The sequence below is a fragment of the Cupressus sempervirens genome, chromosome 11 (assembly GCF_028749045.1).
Source record: "Cupressus sempervirens isolate cs-2001-9-10 chromosome 11, ASM2874904v1, whole genome shotgun sequence".
NCBI classification, from domain to species: Eukaryota; Viridiplantae; Streptophyta; class Pinopsida; order Cupressales; family Cupressaceae; genus Cupressus; species Cupressus sempervirens.
The window spans coordinates 674,808,277-674,829,673 of record NC_143128.1 but is presented as its reverse complement, the minus strand read 5'-3'; the positions used below and the strand labels follow the sequence as shown (position 1 = coordinate 674,829,673).

Sequence of the window (21,397 nt, the reverse complement as noted above, 5' to 3'; positions counted from 1 at the left end):
GATATAGACATTGCTATGTCTGTGAGTCACAATTTAGATAAAGGAAGAATTTTAGTATTCTCTGTGTTTATCTTGTATTTTGGTAGGTCTTAAAATCAGGATCATGTTGTGATATAGAAATACCAGTATCTATGAGTCACAACTTGGATAAATGAAAAAATTAAATTACTCTTCAGATTTATCCTATACATTGTATTATCTGCAATACTGTTATCACTAGTAGCAGTGATTTGTCATACTATAGGCTTAGTGATATGACATTGTATCATGGGTTCTATGATACCACATGCTAAGGAAATTCAGATAGATATAGAGTATCAATTCTTGCGTGGTCATCTTTATTGATGTTGCTAGATATGATATCTCTCAGTATGATTATCAAGTTAAGAGGGAGTGTTAGATCTGTAACTTGTTAAAACATACTGATCCGATAACAGATCGATCAGATTTGATGTGGCATGATAAGTAAAGGTTTAAGTCTTTGCATTATTTCTTTTGTAAGATCGGCGTCTATCCTTAGAGGTTTAGTTTAATACTAATCTAACACCATTGTTTGGTTTGTGATTAATATCTAATTTTTCCTAGAAAGTCACCGACTTCTAGAGGTTAGGCAAATGATTTTTGGAAGAGGACATGTCCCTTGACTCCTATACTTATAGAGGGTAAGGATGAAGTCTAAGGACACACAAGATCAATACAAGTCTGTTCCTTAGTCATTACTGCCCTCATACGAATTGTAGAAGTAAAAGACAGAATTCTGATTTACATTTCTAATCCAGTGAAAGGCAATGATCTGAAGTTACTCACAACAAGTTATAAAAAGATAGAGAAGGTAGAATCAATTCTTTATTCAGTCCAAAGAATTTGCAGAAACTTTACAATAACTTGGTGAACTTAAGGAGATACTCCACATTTTCCTACTATTAGTCATCCAATATCCTCTGCTTGATTTTTATTGCTCTCTTAGTATTGCTTTGCCTCTATATAGACCAATTATTGCTGATTACCATATTGCAAAGTGCCACTTTCACTTTCACAAGTCCTCTTAAGATGATTAAGTTTGGTGTAAAACCAGTGTCAACAACTTGTAACAAAAATTAGAGCAAAAAAACACAACTGTTAGAGACAAACTTAAAAAAAGTTACACAATCAAAAAATGTAAATTCTAATTTAAGTTTTTAAAAATATAATTACTACTTCAAATTCACTTACCTTCAATAGCTCTAAATGTGAGAATAATCTAAAAAGTCCTTGAGTTATGTGGTGGTTTGTGACAAAGATTTGGATATCCTCAATCTCTGCATACATCTTTTTGATCCACTTGATTTGTTCCCAAACTTTTGTAGCATAAGATTGAGTGAGTGGACTGCATAAGGTGTCAAAAAGATATTCTAATATCGCTCGTTAACCAACAAACCAACAACTATACTATTCTATTCATTGTAAGTTATGACTTGAACATGTTTCTAGGTCCCACTTGTTCAATGGCAAAGATAAGAACATTAGCAATAAATGACCCATCTTGTACTTGCCACTCACAATCCACAAATTTCAAAAATATTGCCCCTTTAGGGGACACCTCTATGACATTGATCAAGGGATGATTTATTGCATCTTTCCACCCATTTGAAACAATTGATACCCATGTTTCAATTTATGAATTCCTTACAAGCTTTAATGCGTCCTCAACTTCCTTGATCTCTCTATCGAATAAGCTAGTCCATACTTTCTCATAACCGAGACCTTATACCCTCTTGGAGTTTCGTTGACACTTTCCAATATCTTCCAATACGAGGAGAAAATAACACTGAAAGGGAACCTATTTGCAAATAAGCATCTTGCCACGTCACTGTTGATAATATCCCTGTTATTGAGAAGTAATTGTTAAAAATAATTTATTTATTAACAAATGTTCAAAATGATCATTATGAAGAATTTACAAATTTACTAAATAGAAACTTTCTAATAAGAATCTAAAGAAGATAGTAGAAACTATCTTATTTACCTACTTTACATAATATATAAACTGAGTTGTTGGATAGCGATGCTACATTGAATTTCATAAACTCCTCCTTGGTAAAGCGAAGAAATCTTCCGGCAGAGGCACATGCCGACTTCCGGGTCAAGGTTGCTAGAGGGACGTTCCTACCCTGCACACACCTTGTTCATCAGCTGAGCATCACGATGGCGAATCATACGGTGATGGAGGACTTTTTCATAGTGGACCTCACCGACATGGAAGTCATTCTTGGCATACAGTGGATGGAGATGCTTGATGAGTACACTCAGAGTTTCAAGCAAATGGACTTCACTTTCGTGGCTGAAGGGAAGAAGGTGGTCCTTCGAGGGATGGCAAATGAAGGACCGAAGGAAGTGTCTATGCATCGGATGGAGGCAATCCTGCAACACGATGATGTTGCGTGGACTGCGCAATGCTTCATCTCGGCGAAACCTATAAAGGGGCACCAAACACCTCCATAGGATAAGGAGCTTCAGGATATTTTAAGTAGGCATGAAAAGGTTTTCATGAATATTCCTCCTGGCATGCCATTGCATCGAGGATTTGAGCACACAATAGAGTTGGAATCAGGGGCGAAACTTGTCATAACCACACCGTACCGCCACCCCAAGAAGGTCAAAGATGAGAGTGAGCAGACGATTCAGGAGTTGCTCGAGAAGGGATGGATTCGTCCCAATTCTAGCCTGTTCGCATCATCCGTGGTGTTGGGTCAAGAAGGACAGAATGTTGCGCATGTGTGTAGGCTATCGTGCTCTGAATAAAAGGACAATAAAGAACAGGTACCCCATCCCGAGGATAAACGAGTTGCTGGATGAACTACATGGTGCGGTCTATTTTTCAAAAATAGATATCCATTCCGAATAGCACTAGATCCGAATGAGGGAAGAGGATGTGGAGAAAACGGCCTTCCGTTGCCATTATGGACACTATGAGTTCCTGGTCATGCCATTTGGTCTGACCAACACACCTGCTACATTCCAGTCATGCATGAACTGCATCTTTAACAAACAGTTGCGTAGGTATTTGTTGGTATTCTTTGATGATCTCCTCATTTATAGTAGGACGTGGGAGGAGCACCTGAAACATTTGAACAAGGTTTTGAGTATCATGGAAGAACAATCCCTATTTGCCAAACAGTCCAAATGTGAGTTCAGAATGATAGAGATATTATACTTGGGGCATGTCGTCAGTCAATACAGGGTTCAAGTGCACTAGGAGAAGATTCAAGCTATCCTTGATTGGCGTCCCCCAAAATCTCTCACGGATCTGCGAGGGTTCTTCGGGTTGTGTAGTTACTACAGAAGATTCGTCAAAGGTTTTTCTCAGCTCAGTGTGCCTTTAACGGATCTGACGAAGAAAGGGGCTTTCCAGTGGAACGAAGAAGCACAATTCACATTTGATAAGCTAAAAGAGGCCATGAGCACTTGCCTAGTTCTGGCACTGCCTGACTTCACTCGACTGTTCATTTTGGAATGTGACACGTCAAGGGAAGGCATTGGAGCAGTTTTGATGCAGGACAGACACCCCATCATCTATGAGAGCAGGAAGCTTACACCAGTAGAACGCCTGTACTTTATTTATGACAAAGAAATGTTGGCCATTGTACACGCACTGACCAAGTTTCGACAGTATCTGGTTGGTGCCAAGTTTGTTGTCCGTACGGATCACAATAGTCTAAAATATTTCTTGGAGCAGCGGGACTTGAACGAACGGCAACAAAAATTGGTAAGAAAAGTTCAATCTTTTAATTTTGACATTGAATATGTAAAAGGGAAAAACAATGTCGTTGCAGATGCCTTGTCCAAAAAACCCACCATTTGCTCACTGGATCGGATCTCAGCTGATTGGAAGGCGCAATTGTTGGTGGAATATTTCAAAAATACATTTGCCTGTGAGATAATGGATGGTTACATCCACGATGATCGTTATAGGGTGGTGAATGATATCATTTATTATAAGGATCGAATCTACCTAGTGCCAGAATCCAAGCTGAAGCAGAAGATCTTGAAGGAAGTGCATGACTCCCCCCTGGCAGGACATCTCGGCTTCCTTAAGACCTACAGAAGTATTCGGGAGAGATTTTCATGGAAGGGACTGAAAGAGGACGTGTTGCAGCTTGTCAGAGAATGTACTGTTTGTCAACAGAACAAATCCGAACACACTCTTCCTGCCAGACTGTTACAACCTCTGCCGATTCTTGAACATAAGTGGGAAAGTATATCAATGGACTTCATAATAGGTCTTCCCAGGGTGAATGGAAAGGATTGCATCTTCGTGGTAGTTGATAGATTGACAAAGTAAGCTCACTTCTTTGCTGTCCCCTCGGACCTTCAGGTTGCACAGGTCGTCGAACTATTTTTCAGAGAAGTCTTTCGCCTGCACGGGTTACCCCGAAACATTGTCAATGATCGGGATGGACGACTCGTCAGTATCTTCTGGATTGAACTATTTCGGATGGCAGGGACTGAATTATCACCGAGCACAAGCTACCACCCACAGACGGATGGCCAAACTGAAATTGTGAACAAATGGCGCAAAGGCTACCTACGGAACTACGTCTTAGCACAACAATGCGCATGGGTGAAATGGATCCATCTCGGGGAGTACTGCTACAATACCATGTATCACATGTCGATCAGAATGGCGTCGTTCAAAGCTCTGTATAGGCACGAACCACTCTCCATTGATACAGTTTTGGGTGATAGCCGTGCTCCTAGGGCGAAGGATTGGCTTCATGAAGGACAAGACATTCTGAGGAGCTTGAAAGAAAATCTGCAGCAGGCACAAAATTGATAGAAGGTGTACACCGACAGACATCAGATAGAGAGGAGTTTCGGAGTGAGGGATCTGGTCTATCTTTGGCTTTAGCCATACCGACAATCCTCATTTAGGGGAACAGGGAAGGAGAAACTAAAGCCACGATTTTATGGTCCCTACCGCGTGATCCGTCGCATTGGTGAAGTAGCATACGAACTGGAGCTTCTGGAAGGTAGCCGCATTCACAATGTCTTTCATGTTTCCTGTCTGAAGAAGGCTATCGAGAAAAACATCATCGTCACTACCGACCTTCCACCACTCAACGAGGAGGGGAAACTCATCCTGGAACCTGCTGAGATTCTTGAAGTACGTGAAAGGGTCCTGCGGAACTGAACCATCAGGGAGTTCTTGATATGTCGGTGACATCTACCGCTGGATTATGCGACATGGGAAGGCAAACACATCCTCCAACACTCGGCACTGCACTTGCTTGGGGACAAGCAAATTTTGGGACGGGAGGGCTGTAATGTCCCCGTCATAAAAATAAATGTACTCATTTGATCTTTGTAATGGGCCGATTGATTTATTTTATCTTGGACCCATTTTTTTTATTTAGTCTTCGTAGTTTGTGTCACCGTTGGCTAACTTTGTACAACCTTGGAAAGCTTTTCCTGACAGGTATTTACGTGTGGCATGTAGAGGTTTGTAGGTATGCTTTTGGATCATATCTCTCTGTACTATGGATTCCTGTTGGAGTTCGGCATTATCCGCCATTTCAGAAATGAAAGATCTTCTCTATTTGGCTTGAATGGTTTCGGTGGGATTCAACTCTCACCTTATTCCGTCGGTGTTCAACTGATCTATATCCAACAATTTGGAGTGCTTTCATTATTGCAATTCTATCAATTTGGTGAATGTTCTTCCATACTTGTGCGAAAATTATTTGGTGTTCCAGTATTCTTTTGGCATAAATTTTAGTATCGATTATTGTACAACTCTATGTATCCATTGAGTGTCTTCGTACGACCTCTCTAGGCTATCGTACAACCTTCATTGATCCCTTTGTGAATAATCCATCCTTCATTCATTGCGTATGCAACATCCTATCTTCATAGTAGATTCACTTTCATTGCTCCTCATTCTGTACCACATCACCTTGCAATTCGTACGGATACACCTTTGAATGTACGGCTTCATACTCCATCCCTATCCCACCATACAGACAAATCTCTTGGTGTACGACTAGTCACCTTACGAGTGTCTTAGCAGATATCCATTACACATCACCGTACGGCCAACTTAAGACCACCGCACAGCCAGTGATATTACCGTACGGTCCATTAGTGGTCCACCGTACGACCAACTTAAGACTAATTCTGTTTGGAATTATTTAAAATGTAAAATAAAATTAACGCAAGCAAATACTCATTTGACCCAGAATGCTTGCTAAATCCTTTCTTTAAGAAACCTATGTAAAGCCAAATCAGAATCAATGATCATAAACCAATATTTTGCAAAATTGAAATAAAGGCGAGCTATAAATGTTCCTCGGAACACCCTGCTTCAAGAATGACTCTTTTGTAAAGATAACCTCAAAAGTAACATAGGGTTGTAGTTCACTATCCCTGGTCTTGGAGTTTAATGGCCAAGTGATGGAAAAAGGTAAGAAGGTACTCATGACCCATGTATGGATGTCTAACAGCTCCTTGACCAAGCACTTACCAGTTTACTTGATTGGATAGTCCTAGTGCAGAGAGGAAGAGTAGGGTTGGATGAAGGTACAAGGTTTCCAACGTATGTCTCCGATGCAAACTAGGAGATGAATTATTGGCTTCCCTAATATGTTTTAGGTTTGAGCAAGAGTAGAAACATGAATGTGTAATCTCAACATTGATCAAAAGAAGCCCCTCTAGTCTATTGTATGATTCTAAACAATGAGAGCATTGGTTTTTTTTAATCATCATGTTCAAGATTGCTTTCTAAGAATCATGTTCAAGATTGCTTTTTAAGAATATCAAAGCCCTGAATTGCATAATACCCACATTAGAATGAGGTTAAGGTTTACAATAGTTTATAGGCCCTTATATGGTTTACACCACTGGTGGAAGTGAAATGAATGCTGAAGCTACTGATGGGGCAGCAGCATGGATGCCCCTCTCTTGTCTTGGTAAGGCCACCCTTAAACATCATACACTAAAGAAGAAGTCAAGCACAGGAAAATAAGTCAACTTTGACTTAGGAATCAAGCTTTAGTGTGTGATGTTTAAGCCATCTGCGAGGAAGAGAGGTTTGACCTTTCCCACCACTGCTATTGGTAGCTCATTCTTTTTTAATGAACCAATATCTAAGTTTTAATATGATTTAGATGTCACAACAATCCGAAAGAAAGCCTGAAAAAGGCCCAAAGATATTGAAGTTAAGTAAAATACTGTTGAAGTACCTCAAAAAAAGACGTGGAGTGTGTTGCTGTAGCATAATATTGTTGTGCATCACAAATACTTTTTTTTTTGTCACGTGGTGGTGCTATAGATTGGCCTCAAAAAATCTGAAAAGGGTCCAATCAATTGCAGGAGATTGAACAAGCTTAGTGTGACTTCTTATGGTGTTTGAAATGAGTTAATAAAACCTAGATATGCCTAGGAGAGAGTTTGACAAGCATGATGCCTACTTATACAATAAGGTGGGACAGATCATATGTGTACATACTTATGCAGATTGTTGGAGAAGAGATTATTTTGTTCTTATGATGGTACAGTTGTTGCATTGCTCCTGCTCATATAGGTGCTGCCTGTAATGGGTACATAACTAAGGAACATGTTAGTGTCAAGGGAAAGAGCGGCCGATAAGAAAGGGGGTTGGGATAAACTCGCCAAGTGTGCTTAAATTTTTTAAAATTTCACACAAATCATTTAACTAAGATTAATACTATCTAGATAAGACTAGAGATTGGCAGTGTGAATTTAGAAGGGGACTTACAAACCAGAGGCATTGAAGTTTTGAGGATTCTTGTCATCTTGAGCTAGCTTCACACTTAGAGATACATGTGCGTCTCTTCTTGGAGCAAGGTTGTTTCATGTTGTGTATCAATGATTGGTTGAGTATGTTTCAATCCGTAGACTTGGTCATTTCTGTTTATGGATAGTTGTGTGTATATTTCAATCCATAGGCTTGGAGGTGTGTATTTGTGGATAGTTGGGTATGTTTGGATAGTTTTGTTGCCATGGATAGTTGAGTATATCTCGATTATTCCTGGCTTGTGTTTTTCTCATTGTGGATAGTTGAGTTTCCTTTGACTCACATGCAGAACAATATTCTTGTGGGTAGTTTTCACACGAGTAGTGGTATACTTATGAATAGTTGAGTATGTCTTTATTCACAAATTTTGTTCAATAGTCAGGAAATTCACTGATTCGATCAGTTCAGTGCATTTTTCTTGAGTAAGGAGATTTAGCGAAGTTGGTTCATTAAATTTCTAGATTGCTTCTTGTGTTTAGTCCATGCAATGTTTTGTACTTTGTTAAGATTTGATGTAATAAGTGGGGAATTCTGGAATATTACACCAAAGTTTGGTAATTATAGGTTAGTAGCAATTAAGAAATAAATAAAACTTAGCATTAATCATTAATGTTAGTTACAATATAAAGCTACATATCAGAAAATAATTTTGTTATTTCTTTTTGATGGTTGATTAGAGTCGTTGTTGAGTAGATTCTGTTTGCAAGGAAATCAAGTGGCATTATAAGCCAACACATGCAATGTAATTTTCCGAAATGGTCAACAATTTAGTAGTATATAATAATATATTAAATAATGTTATTTTATGTTTTATTTGAATTTTCGAAGGTTGCATGGGTACGTGGGTATGGGAACAAGAACGGGTACGGGAACGGGTACGGGTACACATATTTTTCAAAATAGGGGACGGGGGTACGTGTGTATGCCTAAATTTTTTTTCTATATAATTAATATTTTATAGAAAATATAAAAATCAAAATATCTGTAGTCAAATATATATATATATATATATATATATATATATATATATATATATATATATATGCATGCTATTGCTGAATGTTTAAAATATTTTTCATAATAGGGGACGGAATATATATATATATATATATGCTATTGCTGAATGTTTAAAGTATTTTTCATAATAGGGGACGGAGGTACTTGGGTATGTCAAACTTATTTAAAAATTATACTTTTATATTTATAAAAAATCTGAAATTATGAGTCATGACAATGGTTTTTCAAAACAAGAACAGTGATAAAGTTTTCAAATGTAATGTACTGTTTTCAGTTTCAGATTTGCTATATGTTTGAAATAATAATACATGATAAATGCTTAGATGCATAACAAAGAAGGCAGACTTTAAACATGAACAAGAAGATCCTAAACCATATGACAATGGCATATTGCAAATGATAAACTTATGGCTTGAACAGTGATAAAGTTTATTGTTAATGAGTATCAAAGTTTCAAACTGATTTGGTATTGAATTAAGTTTGATAAACAACAAGCTAATACAAAAACAAAAAAAACAAAAAAAATCAGAATCTTAATCAAGGTCCTTAGCTATGATGCTCTCCACCGAGCACCCAGTACGTGGGATACGTGTACCCGGTACGTGGGTACGAGTACTAGGGATGTGGGTACGAGTTCCCATGCAACCTTGGAATTTTCTAATTTGATCTACCATTCTCACATTTTATTAGTATATTACTAACAGAAAGAGTGATAAAAAGACATAAACGTTATTCATAAGACATGACCTCATGTGAAGCCTACAACAAAGACCAAAGAGAAGTTGGACTTGACTAGAGATTGGCTAGCTAGGAGCAATGATGTTGGGACAAACAAGTAATAACCAAAGTGATGGAAACTAGAAATAGGCCACAAATGATAATAATGTGACTTGCCAATGCTAACACACATGGAAAACATGTTGATAACTTGATAACCATAAGAACAAACTGGTTGGTGATGAACTATTTTTAAGAAGTGGCATCCAACAAACTATTGGAGCCACCGAGTGAGCATAGAGTGTTTCCATGCATGGTATTAAAGAAGGAAAGAAATCAAGGACATCACGTTTACTTTTGAAACTAGAGTGAAGATGAATAAGTCTAGGCTGCAATTAGATCTACATGCTAAAAGCTTGAAAAATCCTTTGTTGAAGTTAGGGTAGACGAAGGTGAGTTAACTCATTTTTTTATGCATCTCCGGTCCCATTTGCAAGGCTTCAATCAAGTTAGTAGGCAACTCTAGAACAAATGAATAGTAGCGAGTTGTTGATAGATGTGATGCCAAGACAGTTAGATGATAGACTTCGTAGGACATCCCAAGTAGGGCCACAAGTCTAATATGTGAGAGATAAATCAAGTTGCATAGATAGGCTTATATTATAGTAGGCAAGGAGACAAATGAAAAGATCGTTGATGATCAAGTGACTTTCCATTACTAGGATATCAAAAGGCATAATCTTACCAATGCTTGTGCATGCCATTTTGATCAAGAATGTGTTCAAATTTTCTACTGAAGGAAGTGAAATTAGAATCTAAGGATGAAATATGTTGTAACCATATTAGAGGCTAGGAGCTAGAAGCACAAACATAGTGGGCATTTGTATGCAATCACAAAGAGGGATAAGTGATGTCTAAGAATGACAAGCAAAGAGCACAAATTGCCATGAAGTTAGCATGCAATGCACCATTATCAAGGCTATGTTATTGTGGGTGAGCAATGTAGGTCACCTATCATACATAGTTGTTGAAGATAGATCACAAGATGAAGTAATGAGAAGACTGATTGTGGTGAAAGTTACAAGGGTAGTAATGTTCCTTGCATTAAAACCAAATGCCATCATATGAAGTGAGGTTGCAAACATTCACAAAAATAGACAGCTTGGAGTGACAGATCAAATCATGAGTGATAAGGGATAGCCAAGGTGAAAGCTAAAGAATGTGATATGGCAAAGTACATTCATGTGATATTTTGAGTGGTGTCCAATTCACGGTGGTTTAAGGTCAGAAAATCTAAGAGTGGGCTGAGGAAATTTCAGCTATTACCTTTTTAACATGTTTCCTTATTTAAAAAAAATCAATAATATTTGGTTAAAAAATTCTGCTTATATAAATTCTACTGTAAGATAATGTGTACTGTTTCTATACATGTGTAGTTTTACTCTCTTTGTAGATCTCGTTTTAATATTGTTTCACTTTTGCAGTTTTCATGGCCTCCATTTGTGATGGGCTCTATTATGCTGTCAATTCTCCTAATAATGAAACATTTGGTAGGGATTATTGTGGGTAAAATGTTCTCTCAACTTGTTATAATTCCTTAGACATGATTTTACTTCATTCTGAAAGATGTGCTAGCAATTGATTTATATCATTTCCAGTTTACTAGCTTTATCTAATTTGATTCCCTAAGACGAGTTAGATTGACCATGTTCATGTAAGTCTCTATCTTGATCTTATTTTCAGGGAAAAAGATGGAAATATCTTAGATTCTTGCGAGCAGCAGGACCTCTTACAGCAGTTATTTTAGGAACAGTAATTGTGAAAATTTTCCACCCAAAGTCTATTAGCGTGGTAAGATGGGGGTTAAAATTAAATTTTATTGAGTTGGATAGCTAAGAAAGCTTATTTTGTTTGGTAAATTGGGAATTTGAGGTGAGACTAAACTTTTTCCAGGCTACTAATGTGTCACCTTTCACTCAATTATGTTATGAAAATTTTTACTCACTCGTCAATTATATTTTTGCTTGAGTTTGTAGTGTAAGTAACTCAAAAACTGACAAAATTGTGATCTTATTGATCTCTGCAAGTTTCATATGGTTGGAAGAGTTGTACAAGAGTCAATTATGGTGCCTGTTGATGGAAAAATAATCTTATGTAAAACAGTAAAACTAGTAGGTGGATGTGATTTTGTAAATTCCCCTGTTTAATTGCACCTTCTTACAATGTTTCAAATTCAGGAATGTCATCAAAGAGTTGTTGTTCTGTATTCATTTGCACTGCTATTTGGTTTTCTATGTTTGCGTGGTTTTGTCTAGTGCCCTTAAATTGAAAACTTAATCAAACAGAATGATGGTATTTAATGCAGAGATGTAGGAACTGATACACATGGTGCAGCAGTAATAAACAAGTCTCAAGAAAGATATTTATGCACCTGATATACTCTCAACTGTTCCTTTAGTACACCAGAACATGCATTGGGACCAGTCTGGAAATATTGTCACATGTCTAAAGTGCAGCACTCATCTGTTACAACTCCTAACCATGTCATCATTCTTCAGTGCTACGAAGAAAACATTACATGAGGCAGAATACTTCTATGCCACCCATAGTGCGTGTCACAGAAATCACACTGCAGAACTTCAAGGAGAGCTCAGTATAAGGAGCAGAGGGTCTCGATAGTCTGTATTCAGTAACCATGAATATACAGAGATATAAATGCAATAGTTTGTACAGTTTCCAGTGTCCCAGTCAAAAGTATCAGTCACTAAACGATACGATGAAGGAATTGTCATACCTACCTGCATGTTTCTGTTTTTTCAAGCATAGTTATTATCCCTGACACACAGTAATGTGATAGAAATGGCCATTTGATGACACTTCTGTGCTCTTGAATAGATATTGCTATTTTGTACCTGTGAGCATACCAGGTTAATAAGTTTTTGTATATTTGATGATGTTTTTGATCAAAAGAAAGGTCTGCACATAGAATAAGAGCCCACTCCAGAAACAACCATATACATGCCAAGGAAAGACTTAAGAAACGACAGTAATAAAATACAAGCAACTGATTATGATAAATAATCAATGATTTTTCACAGTGATAGTTTCCTGAGCATTGTCATATTTTGTGTGTGAAATAAACAGCGGACCATAAAAAAATATAACGCTGAAAAATCTTGAATAGGATTTTACGGCTAACAAGGTAATAATTGATGGGTTTTTCTGACTTTTTGACCAGCTTATGAAGGAAGTCTGGGTTTCTTTGAGTATTTTTTATTTTCTGATATTTTGATATTTTGTCTTTTTTTGCAATATGAAATGTGAATTAAAAGAGACCAAACTGAAATGAAATATCTATAAATCAAATGCAAATTAAACTGAAATAATTCTGGTCTTTCTATTATTTCTACCAAATAAACAATATGAGAAACTGTACCAGGTATGTATTGCATAAATATGGTTGTTGATGAATTTATACCATTCCAAGCTATGTCTTTTGATTAATCCTGAAGAATCTTGACACAAAATACCTCTGTTGTGCTACAAATTATACTACCAAGGCTGATGTCGAGTGCTGCCCAGGTCTGTACGGCCAGCAGGAAAATGATGAGCTTACCTGGATGGTTTGGCTAAGTTTGGTAGCCCAAAACTTGATAAGAAACACCGGTGAACCTTCTGAACTGTGATTATGAAATTGAATTTTTCCCTGATCCAATCTGAATGACGAGACCCTGAGCTGTAGATGACGTCAAAACCTCTCCTGAAGTGTACAGCTGAGAAATATGCGTTTGTAGTTTCCACAACTCTGCAACTAATCTGATATGTTTTATATGTCGCTTGAGTGGATATTATCTTTCAATGGGATCTCCTTTGTGCAAGTTATCTTCAGCCCGTCAACACTTTGTGATTGATTTCCTTTTAAAAACTTAGCTACCTTTCAAAATGAAAAAAAATGGCTGGGCAAAGTGTGTTGGGAGAAAAATGAAGATTTATACTAGTAATATTGAGGCATAGTGATTGTTTTCCGATGTTTTGCTACTCTTACCTTTATGAAAGCAATTTGTTATAGTTTATTCACTCACGACATGTTGGAGCCTTTAGAAGCCCTTGGGAGTGCCCTGCTCGCTACGCATTTTGGCTATTTTTGCCCCCATTCAGCCCATCACAGATAACTGATTTGAGATATTTCATCATGGGCTGAATTTTATCACAGTGGGTTAACACGTCATGTTGTTCACGACTAACCTTCGTATTATCCTTGTTCTTCAATTTCATAGGGTTCATTTTTGCCTCTTTTCGAAATGGTGAAATCAGTCAAGGTTTTTTCCATGTTGTCTCTGATCAACTGTTAAATGATGTGGGCCAATGCTTTTGCCACATATTATCAAATTTTATGTTGTGCATCTTCACAATGATCGACCGAACAGGTTTCTTTTGAATCTTCGCACCAGTTTGTTCAGGTCCTTGCGAAATGGTGATTGTCAACAGGTCAACTCTACGGAATGGGATAACATGTCGTGTTATCCACTTTTCGCAGTTTTGCAAGGAGGAAAATATAAGTGTGCAAAATGGCGAAACCTTTCACCATTTCCTAGTTTTTTCGTTCTTCTCAATGCTGTTCATTATGAAGCCAAGTCAACTGTTTGATCAAGAGCTTTTGATCAATGATTGTGTTTTAATCTTGCATTAAGGGTATTCAGTGCTGCATCTGGGCAGGTCATTCTAATCAGTATCTTCTTCAAATAGATCTCATTTCTACTGGTGGCCCATGTCTATTATACTTGCGTGATAGTGTTTCTTACCAGTGTGCGGGGTGTGTTAACGCGTCGTGTTAACTGTCTCGATAGTTTTTGCCAGCAACCCAATTTGACTGTTTGCGGCATCAACATATCACTGAGACTGATTATTCAATTCCGATTAACTTCTCTTGATCTTGTAAACGCAACACCAATGCACTCCATGCCTTTTTATTACTTGCAGGGATATTTGTGTCCCTTACGTTTGCTAGATGTATTCATTTGGCTTTTCTTGCCAGTTCCATGGATCAAGTTGCATACAAGACCAAATTTGTTCTGATATATATTTATTGTTGTGCTCTATAACGTCACTCCACTATGGTTGGCATTTGAACTTCAAGTTGCAATTTGAATTATGCCTAGTCTATAAAGGCATTGCTTGTAGATATTTTTTGGGTTCTTTCCTTTGGTTCTTTGGCCACAACTTTTCCTCTGCAATTGTAATTTTCCTATGCTTTGCGTTAATGGAACGTCTACTATTTACCTCTTCTCACAATCAGTTATATTGTTCATAATGTCTTGTATTTATTTCTGAAAGTATTCTTTTCTATATCCAGCTTATGTGTTGTACCAATCTTGTTTGTAGCTGTTGTACTGTGAAATTTAATTTCCTTTCAGCATTGTCTGAACTCTGATTGACATTTGAGATTTTAGAGATTGGTTAGAAGAGAGACTTGTGTATGTTTTGTTGATGGATTATGCAGCTATAGGCAGGGAGAAACTACATATTGAATCTGGTGCATCACCGCATTTCCCTTTTTGCATTTATTTTCATGCAATCCTTCTCCCTTCTCTTCAAAAGAAGTAATATAGGTGCATCCTGATTGTAAGGAAGCAATCCTTCTCCAAAGATTTGGCCTCAACGTGTAAGTTACACTCTTGGCTATTTCCACAAGGGTTCTTGGGGGTCAATTCCCAAGCATGGGTGCAAACTTTTGTGACAACATATTCCTTTATGGGTACCCAACCCACATATCTATAGAAAATGTAGTGCTAGTGGGATGCACGGGTCGCCTCTGCTGAACTTGTGTTTTTTTGGAGTGGGTACAAGCTATCCAATAGAAGTACATGCTAGCATTGCAATTTTAAATAAATAGCATTGATTACTAAAAGGCATTTGTTATACTCATTCAGTTAGTCTTTTGTTTATTTTGTTATTATCTAATGTTACATTATTAATTGCACATTTGCAGGAGAAATAAACATAGGCCTCTAAAAGACATCAAAGTAATCCAATTTCTTTCAACTTTTTAAGCGGAAGATTTTTACAATTTTATATTTTTTAAAGAATTCGTTGTACAAATTTCATGGTAGTGCTGGTTAGTGATACTATTGCATTGCCAAAGGAGGATCAACTTGATTAGGATTTAAAGTTGAAACATTTATCATTCTTTTGAAGATATTTTGGTGGTGCCTTAACTATCCTCCTCTCTTCATACACTACTTTTAACTAGAACAGTTCCATGGTGCCAGTTTTGAATTTGTATTCAAGACTTGGCCTGCGTGCTGACGTCTATTGTGTCAGTTGTTAATTGTTCTTGTTTTGTTATGAAAATCAATCATCTCTATAAAATTTACTGGACACCTACGCCTTTCTTTCTGGTGCTCTGCCCTTTTGTAATTGTGTACGAAATAAATTGAATCTGGTACAAACTGTTTCATTTGGAGATTTGCGTTCTTATACCTTGCTTATTAGGAATTGTAGTTTTCTACATATTGTAGTGCTTACACTTCTTCACTGAATATGAGAACACAGAAAAAACGGGCATGTGATTCATCATCAACAATCTCTAATCTGAACTTAGAAATTTTTGAGTATGGGCCACATACATTTCAGCTTTGGCATTTGCTAGCTTTGTACATTATATTAGATTTTTGATTTTGCACCGAGTCCTTGGTTTCCTTACCTTTATGACGTCTGACTTACAAGTAGTGTTGAAAATGAGGATATTATTATACCTGTTTTCTTTTTTCTGCATGTCTTCTTAATTTTTTTATTAAGTAATGTGGGTAACGAATAATGAATGAAAGCATGCCTCTAAATAAATGTTTTGACTAAGAAAGACTGATGGTGAAATTTCATTGGAACAAGAGGCTTGAGTTGGGCACGATCAATCAATTTTAGATTCTGTCAAGATTCACCATGAGAAGGTTATCCTGCAAAACATATTAATAGCAAGTTTAAGCTAGAGGATTCATGGAAGGTCTCTTTTCTTACACATCAATAGAAAATCTGTAGCTATTGTCATAAAACTATTGACTTTGCAACTTACTGACATGAAAGACTAAATGTATGCTTTTACCAAGTTACTCTTCAATGCATGAATGACTTCTCTAGTTATTGCCCCCTACTTTTAGAAATGCTTATTTTAAAGAAGTAATTGCATAAGATATGTTGATTATAGTGCATCTAATTTGGATGTAGATCTTTTAACTGATTTTGATGGAGAAATATAAAATTTGATGATTTGTAGTGTTGTTTTCAAACTTAGGTAGGTGAGATTCCTCAAGGTCTTCCAAGCTTCTCAGTCCCAAAGTGTTTCAATCATATAAAGGGGTTACTCCCAACAGCATTTCTTATTACTGGTGTGGCAATCTTGGTAAGAAAAAACAAGTGGGTAATTTTCACGATTTACCTTTTGTTAAATGATTTTGCTACTCATGGCCTTGTATTCTGTGATATTAATATTAGTACTCTGCCCTTCTGTACACATCTTTTTCTGTTTGCCAGGAATCAGTAGGAATTGCCAAAGCATTGGCGGCAAAAAATGGCTATGAGCTAGATTCAAATCAAGAAGTAAGGTCTATGAGAGCTCTGAATGAAAAACATCATATTTTTCTGAATTTCATTTCTTTTTACCAGTAGGCTTCTAAATCTCTAATACAGATGTAATTCTATTTAGGTTTAATCTCACAAATCACCTGCACTAACTTTTTATCTTTGTATTCTGGCTTTTTGTTACCTCTAAGACTAGGAACATTATATAGAAAACATTATTTGAACCTTAAAGTATTGAATGTGTTTAGTATCTTTCTGTAATTAAAGGTAATATAATGTCCTCTTCCTAGCCAGCTTCAGTTATCTCTGGGTTCTTGTAGACTAACAGGGATGTTTGGAGGATATCTGTCAGGTTATTTGTCTTCAGGTTCAGACAGGATATTCATAGCTGATTGGAGGACATTCATGCATTATTTTGTAAAATTGCAAAGTTCAATTAATATTAAACTTCGATATATTTTGTAAATAGTCTTTACAATATTAAGTCACTTAACCCTTATATGGACACTTCCTTTTGGTGAGGCAGAGTTGTAATAAAATGGTAAAGTAAATACAATTTGAGTCTGATACCTTGAAGTGGTGTTGGAATGGGAAGAAACCCTAATAAGGGCATGGGGAATGAAAGTGCTATTTAATAGACTTTTAGAATTCATTTTAGGCTATGCAGTATGATCGGTTTTAGGAATACTGCATCCATAGTTGGAAAGCTCGACAAAGCCAAAAACTAGTCAAGGCATGATTTTTTTTGGGAAAAACTTTGCCAATTTTCGGCAAAAACTCGGGAACTTAAAAAATTGCTTAAATTTAATTAGAAATCCTTTTTAAAAATATAATAAAATTCAATAAATGAGAAGGCAAAAGAAACAGGCTTAGTCTAGATATATTTAAACACAAAGTGGGTACAAAATTGCACTCTCGCGATGAATGTTCATGGCTGCAAACAAAATAGTAAATAGTTTATGTAAAACTAAAAGTAAATACATCATTACAATTACATTTTTCTCTTACGAGCTCTAATAAAAGCTAAGGGAGAGGTAGAACTAGAGAGTCTAGTCCTAGAAGTCTGCATTGGACATGACCGTGCCTCCTCGCTTGGTATGTCTGAGTTAGTATGGGGCGTGTCCTTCATCCTGGATGTAGCTCTATCTCTAGCTTCTCATGACACTAGCAATGACTACTCATTCAATTCAATTTCATCCAATACAAAACTGAATGAGCTCGCCTCCTCCATAGCACCTCTCCAAATATCATCCTTTCAAAAACCACCTTAAATTCACTTCAAATTCGCCTCAAATCTGTTTCAAATCAATAGAAATCGGTTTGCAAGTGTCTACAAAAATATTTTCCCCCTATTAGTAAAATACAAGTGAAGAAATGAGAAATGAAACTAATTTGGGCCATTTTTTGCCGTTAAGTGCCCTTATAAGATTATGACCAAATTTTTAACAAAAACTGATTGAGTTTTTGTCAAAAAATCAACAAGTGCATGATGAGTTCTTATGAAAGTTTTAGTGAGTTTTTGGTGCTATTACAAGTTGCAGAAACTTGCAAGGCCTTAAAAATTGGCCAGTGTTTGCAACTTAGTAAGTACTTTACTGGTACATCTATGACTGCATCATTAGATTCATTAGGTTTATTACAATTTTCTAAATATTGTGTGCAACATAACAGTTAGGGGTTTTATTGACATTTGTTAGTATTGAGTTGTTTTAACCACTCAAATATAGAGGATTGGTTAGAGGATATAAAACAAACCTCCTATAAAACAAGATAAAGTAAATACTATATATGCAAATGTATTGAATGAAACTAATTAGATAAGATAAATCTATTAATGTCCAACAAGAAACACTAAAAGGGGCTAGTGCACAACAGGGACACCAAATGATACTTGAAGAAAGAAAGCAATGAAAATTGAAACAAAAACAAGGAGAGGGGTTCCAAAAAGCCCCTCCCGAACATTGCTAAGGATTTTGAACACCTATGAAGAATTTCAAAGCCAAAGGATAGGCAATAGGACCAATCAAAATCTTGGGCTGCTTCAAAGTGGTCTTGGAAGAGGAAGGCCATCACCTATAGGAGCCTGTCTTGGGCTTCACAGATTTGGAACAAGGGATGGGGCTAAGTTGATGCTTCATGCTCCATGCTGAGTGAAGCCCTTTGAAGGAAGTAATGAGTGGAGAAATTTGAGGCATTATAGGATGCCAGAGCTAGAGTGAGTGGTCCTGGAGCCTAATGGATTTCTGAAGATAAAGTGGAAGGCACCCCTAGCTTGTATATTTGAAGAAAATGGAGAGCAACCAAGCATCCTTGAAGAGGTAGTAGAACCTCCATTTAGTCTTGTAGTATATAGGCAACAAAAGATGAAGTGCTCCTCTGACTCAACCTCCTTGATGCTATAAAGATGATAAATCCTAGCACTTTGTCAATATGATTATCATTCTTGTGCCGTAAATGATGTGAACTTACTTTGAAATAACCAAGGGGGATCTAGAGGGAATATGACCAGTGGTGGGATAAGTAGGAAGGGAAGACAAGGAGTCCATCCTTCAACTTTGGAAAGATCTATGTAGAAAGGCCATCTTACGCAAAGACTCTCGCGTGGGTTGACACAAAAACTATGAATACTACCTGTATATGTCATCTCTAATATATCTACTCAACTCCTACCATGGAGGGAGAAGATGAGGAGGGCATCAAGAGAGTACTAGAAGGGAGGGAGGCGATCCATCTCAATCCCAATGGACCCAAGGAGGGTCGAAGTCTTAGCGAACCATCCAAGAGCATGACCAGAGGAGACAATAGAAGTACTGATATACTTTGATGAGCAGTGGACAAGTTAAGGGTATTTGCGAAGCAACAAAGCCTTGAAGGCGATGAAGGTACTAGACTAGATCAAAGATGTCCTAAAGGGATGAGCTCTAAACTCTATAAGAATAATGTTGTGGAGGATGGAGCGCTTGCATTAGATTATTTGTGGAAAGTGGAAAATCTAAACTCTCTCGACATAAGCCCAATTAGAACCCAACAGTGAAGGACCCCACATCACTGAACCATTAAGATACGTAGGTCTGATAAGCGTATCCATGAGTGCCATCTTAGACAGAGTGTCCTTGAAGTGGTGCAAAAATAATTGTCGCTCGAGGAGGGCCAATGAACTGTACCTTTTATTTATTTGTGGTTGAAGAGCGGGTTTCATGGTAAAGTGTGTAATGTTCCCACGTACGTTGATTCTACACACTGTAATGCAAAGGACCAGCAAGGTGATGCACGAAGGATAGAATTTTATGTCTGATTGTGAGAGACCGTACGATGATGTACTTGGAGGCTGAATGTGTTTTCTCACTAGCCGTACATTGGTGTAGGATGGGTTGTACGGTCAAGAGAGAGCAAGAATGGCCGTATAGAAACAAGGTGAGCCATACAGTGGGGAGTCTTCGGAGGGATAGAGACCAAGAGGCCATATGGAGATGAGGGAGAGGAATGCGTACAGTGTGAGGGTAATATGGCCGTACAGTTAGGCCGTACGTGGACAAGACGTACGGTACACAACAAAGCCCGTATGGTGATGGGAAGTAAATAGTACGGTGGATGGATGACGATGCATAGAAGTTCGTACAGGAAAAGGAAAGACGTATGGTAAGCTAAGGAATGCCATATGGTAGGGGTGTTTGGAGATGAGGGTCGTACGGCCAGGGAGGCAGTATAGAAATGAGTAAGACATCCGCACCCAATACAAACTAGTTTATGCGCAAGACATAATAGATCTTTGATGAAAATCACACAATAACAGAGACTGGAATGCGAATGATGATTACCAGAAGATAATGCTTCGACTTGCTAGAACCCAGCGAAGTAACACATACACCAACGGAATAGGGTGAGGGTTGAATCCCACTGAAACCGCATGAGCCAACTAGGTAAGAACTTTCACTTCCGAAATGGCAAACAATCTCGAACTCCAATAGAAATCTGCAGTATAGAGAAATATAATCCAAAAACATACCTACTGCTACCTACAAGCCATGCTTAAATACCCGTCAGGAAACTTTCCGAGAGTGTTCAAAGATAGCCGACGGCGGCACAAACTACGAAAACAAAATAAAAATGGGTCCGAGATAAATTAAATCAATCGGCCCGTTACAAAGTTTAATTAGATACATTTATTTTATGATGGGGACATTACAAAGTGGGGGCTAGAGAACTTGACCCCTAGGTTTGTGTATGAGGAAGACATCTATACCTCTAGACCTTTGAAAAAGAAATGGAGGCAAGAAGTCTTAAGTGCATTGGTGA

General features: G+C 37.4%; 1 protein-coding gene across 8 annotated transcripts in view; it reads left to right on the top strand.

Moving 5' to 3' along the window:
- LOC149531528 (sulfate transporter 4.1, chloroplastic-like) overlaps window positions 1-21,397 on the top strand; it is a 220,521-nt gene that overhangs the window by 45,194 nt on the left and 153,930 nt on the right. For 4 of the 8 annotated variants that reach the window (XM_089811875.1, XM_089811878.1, XM_089811879.1 and 1 more), the window contains exons 5-8: window positions 11,011-11,076; window positions 11,270-11,377; window positions 16,815-16,922; window positions 17,054-17,119. In XM_089811875.1, coding sequence (XP_089668001.1) covers window positions 11,011-11,076; window positions 11,270-11,377; window positions 16,815-16,922; window positions 17,054-17,119 — 348 coding nt within the window. Of the gene's footprint in view, window positions 1-11,010; window positions 11,089-11,269; window positions 11,378-16,814; window positions 16,923-17,053; window positions 17,120-21,397 lie in introns of all 8 variants that reach the window. The other 4 variants (XM_089811872.1, XM_089811877.1, XM_089811873.1 and 1 more) reach the window with 1 other exon arrangement.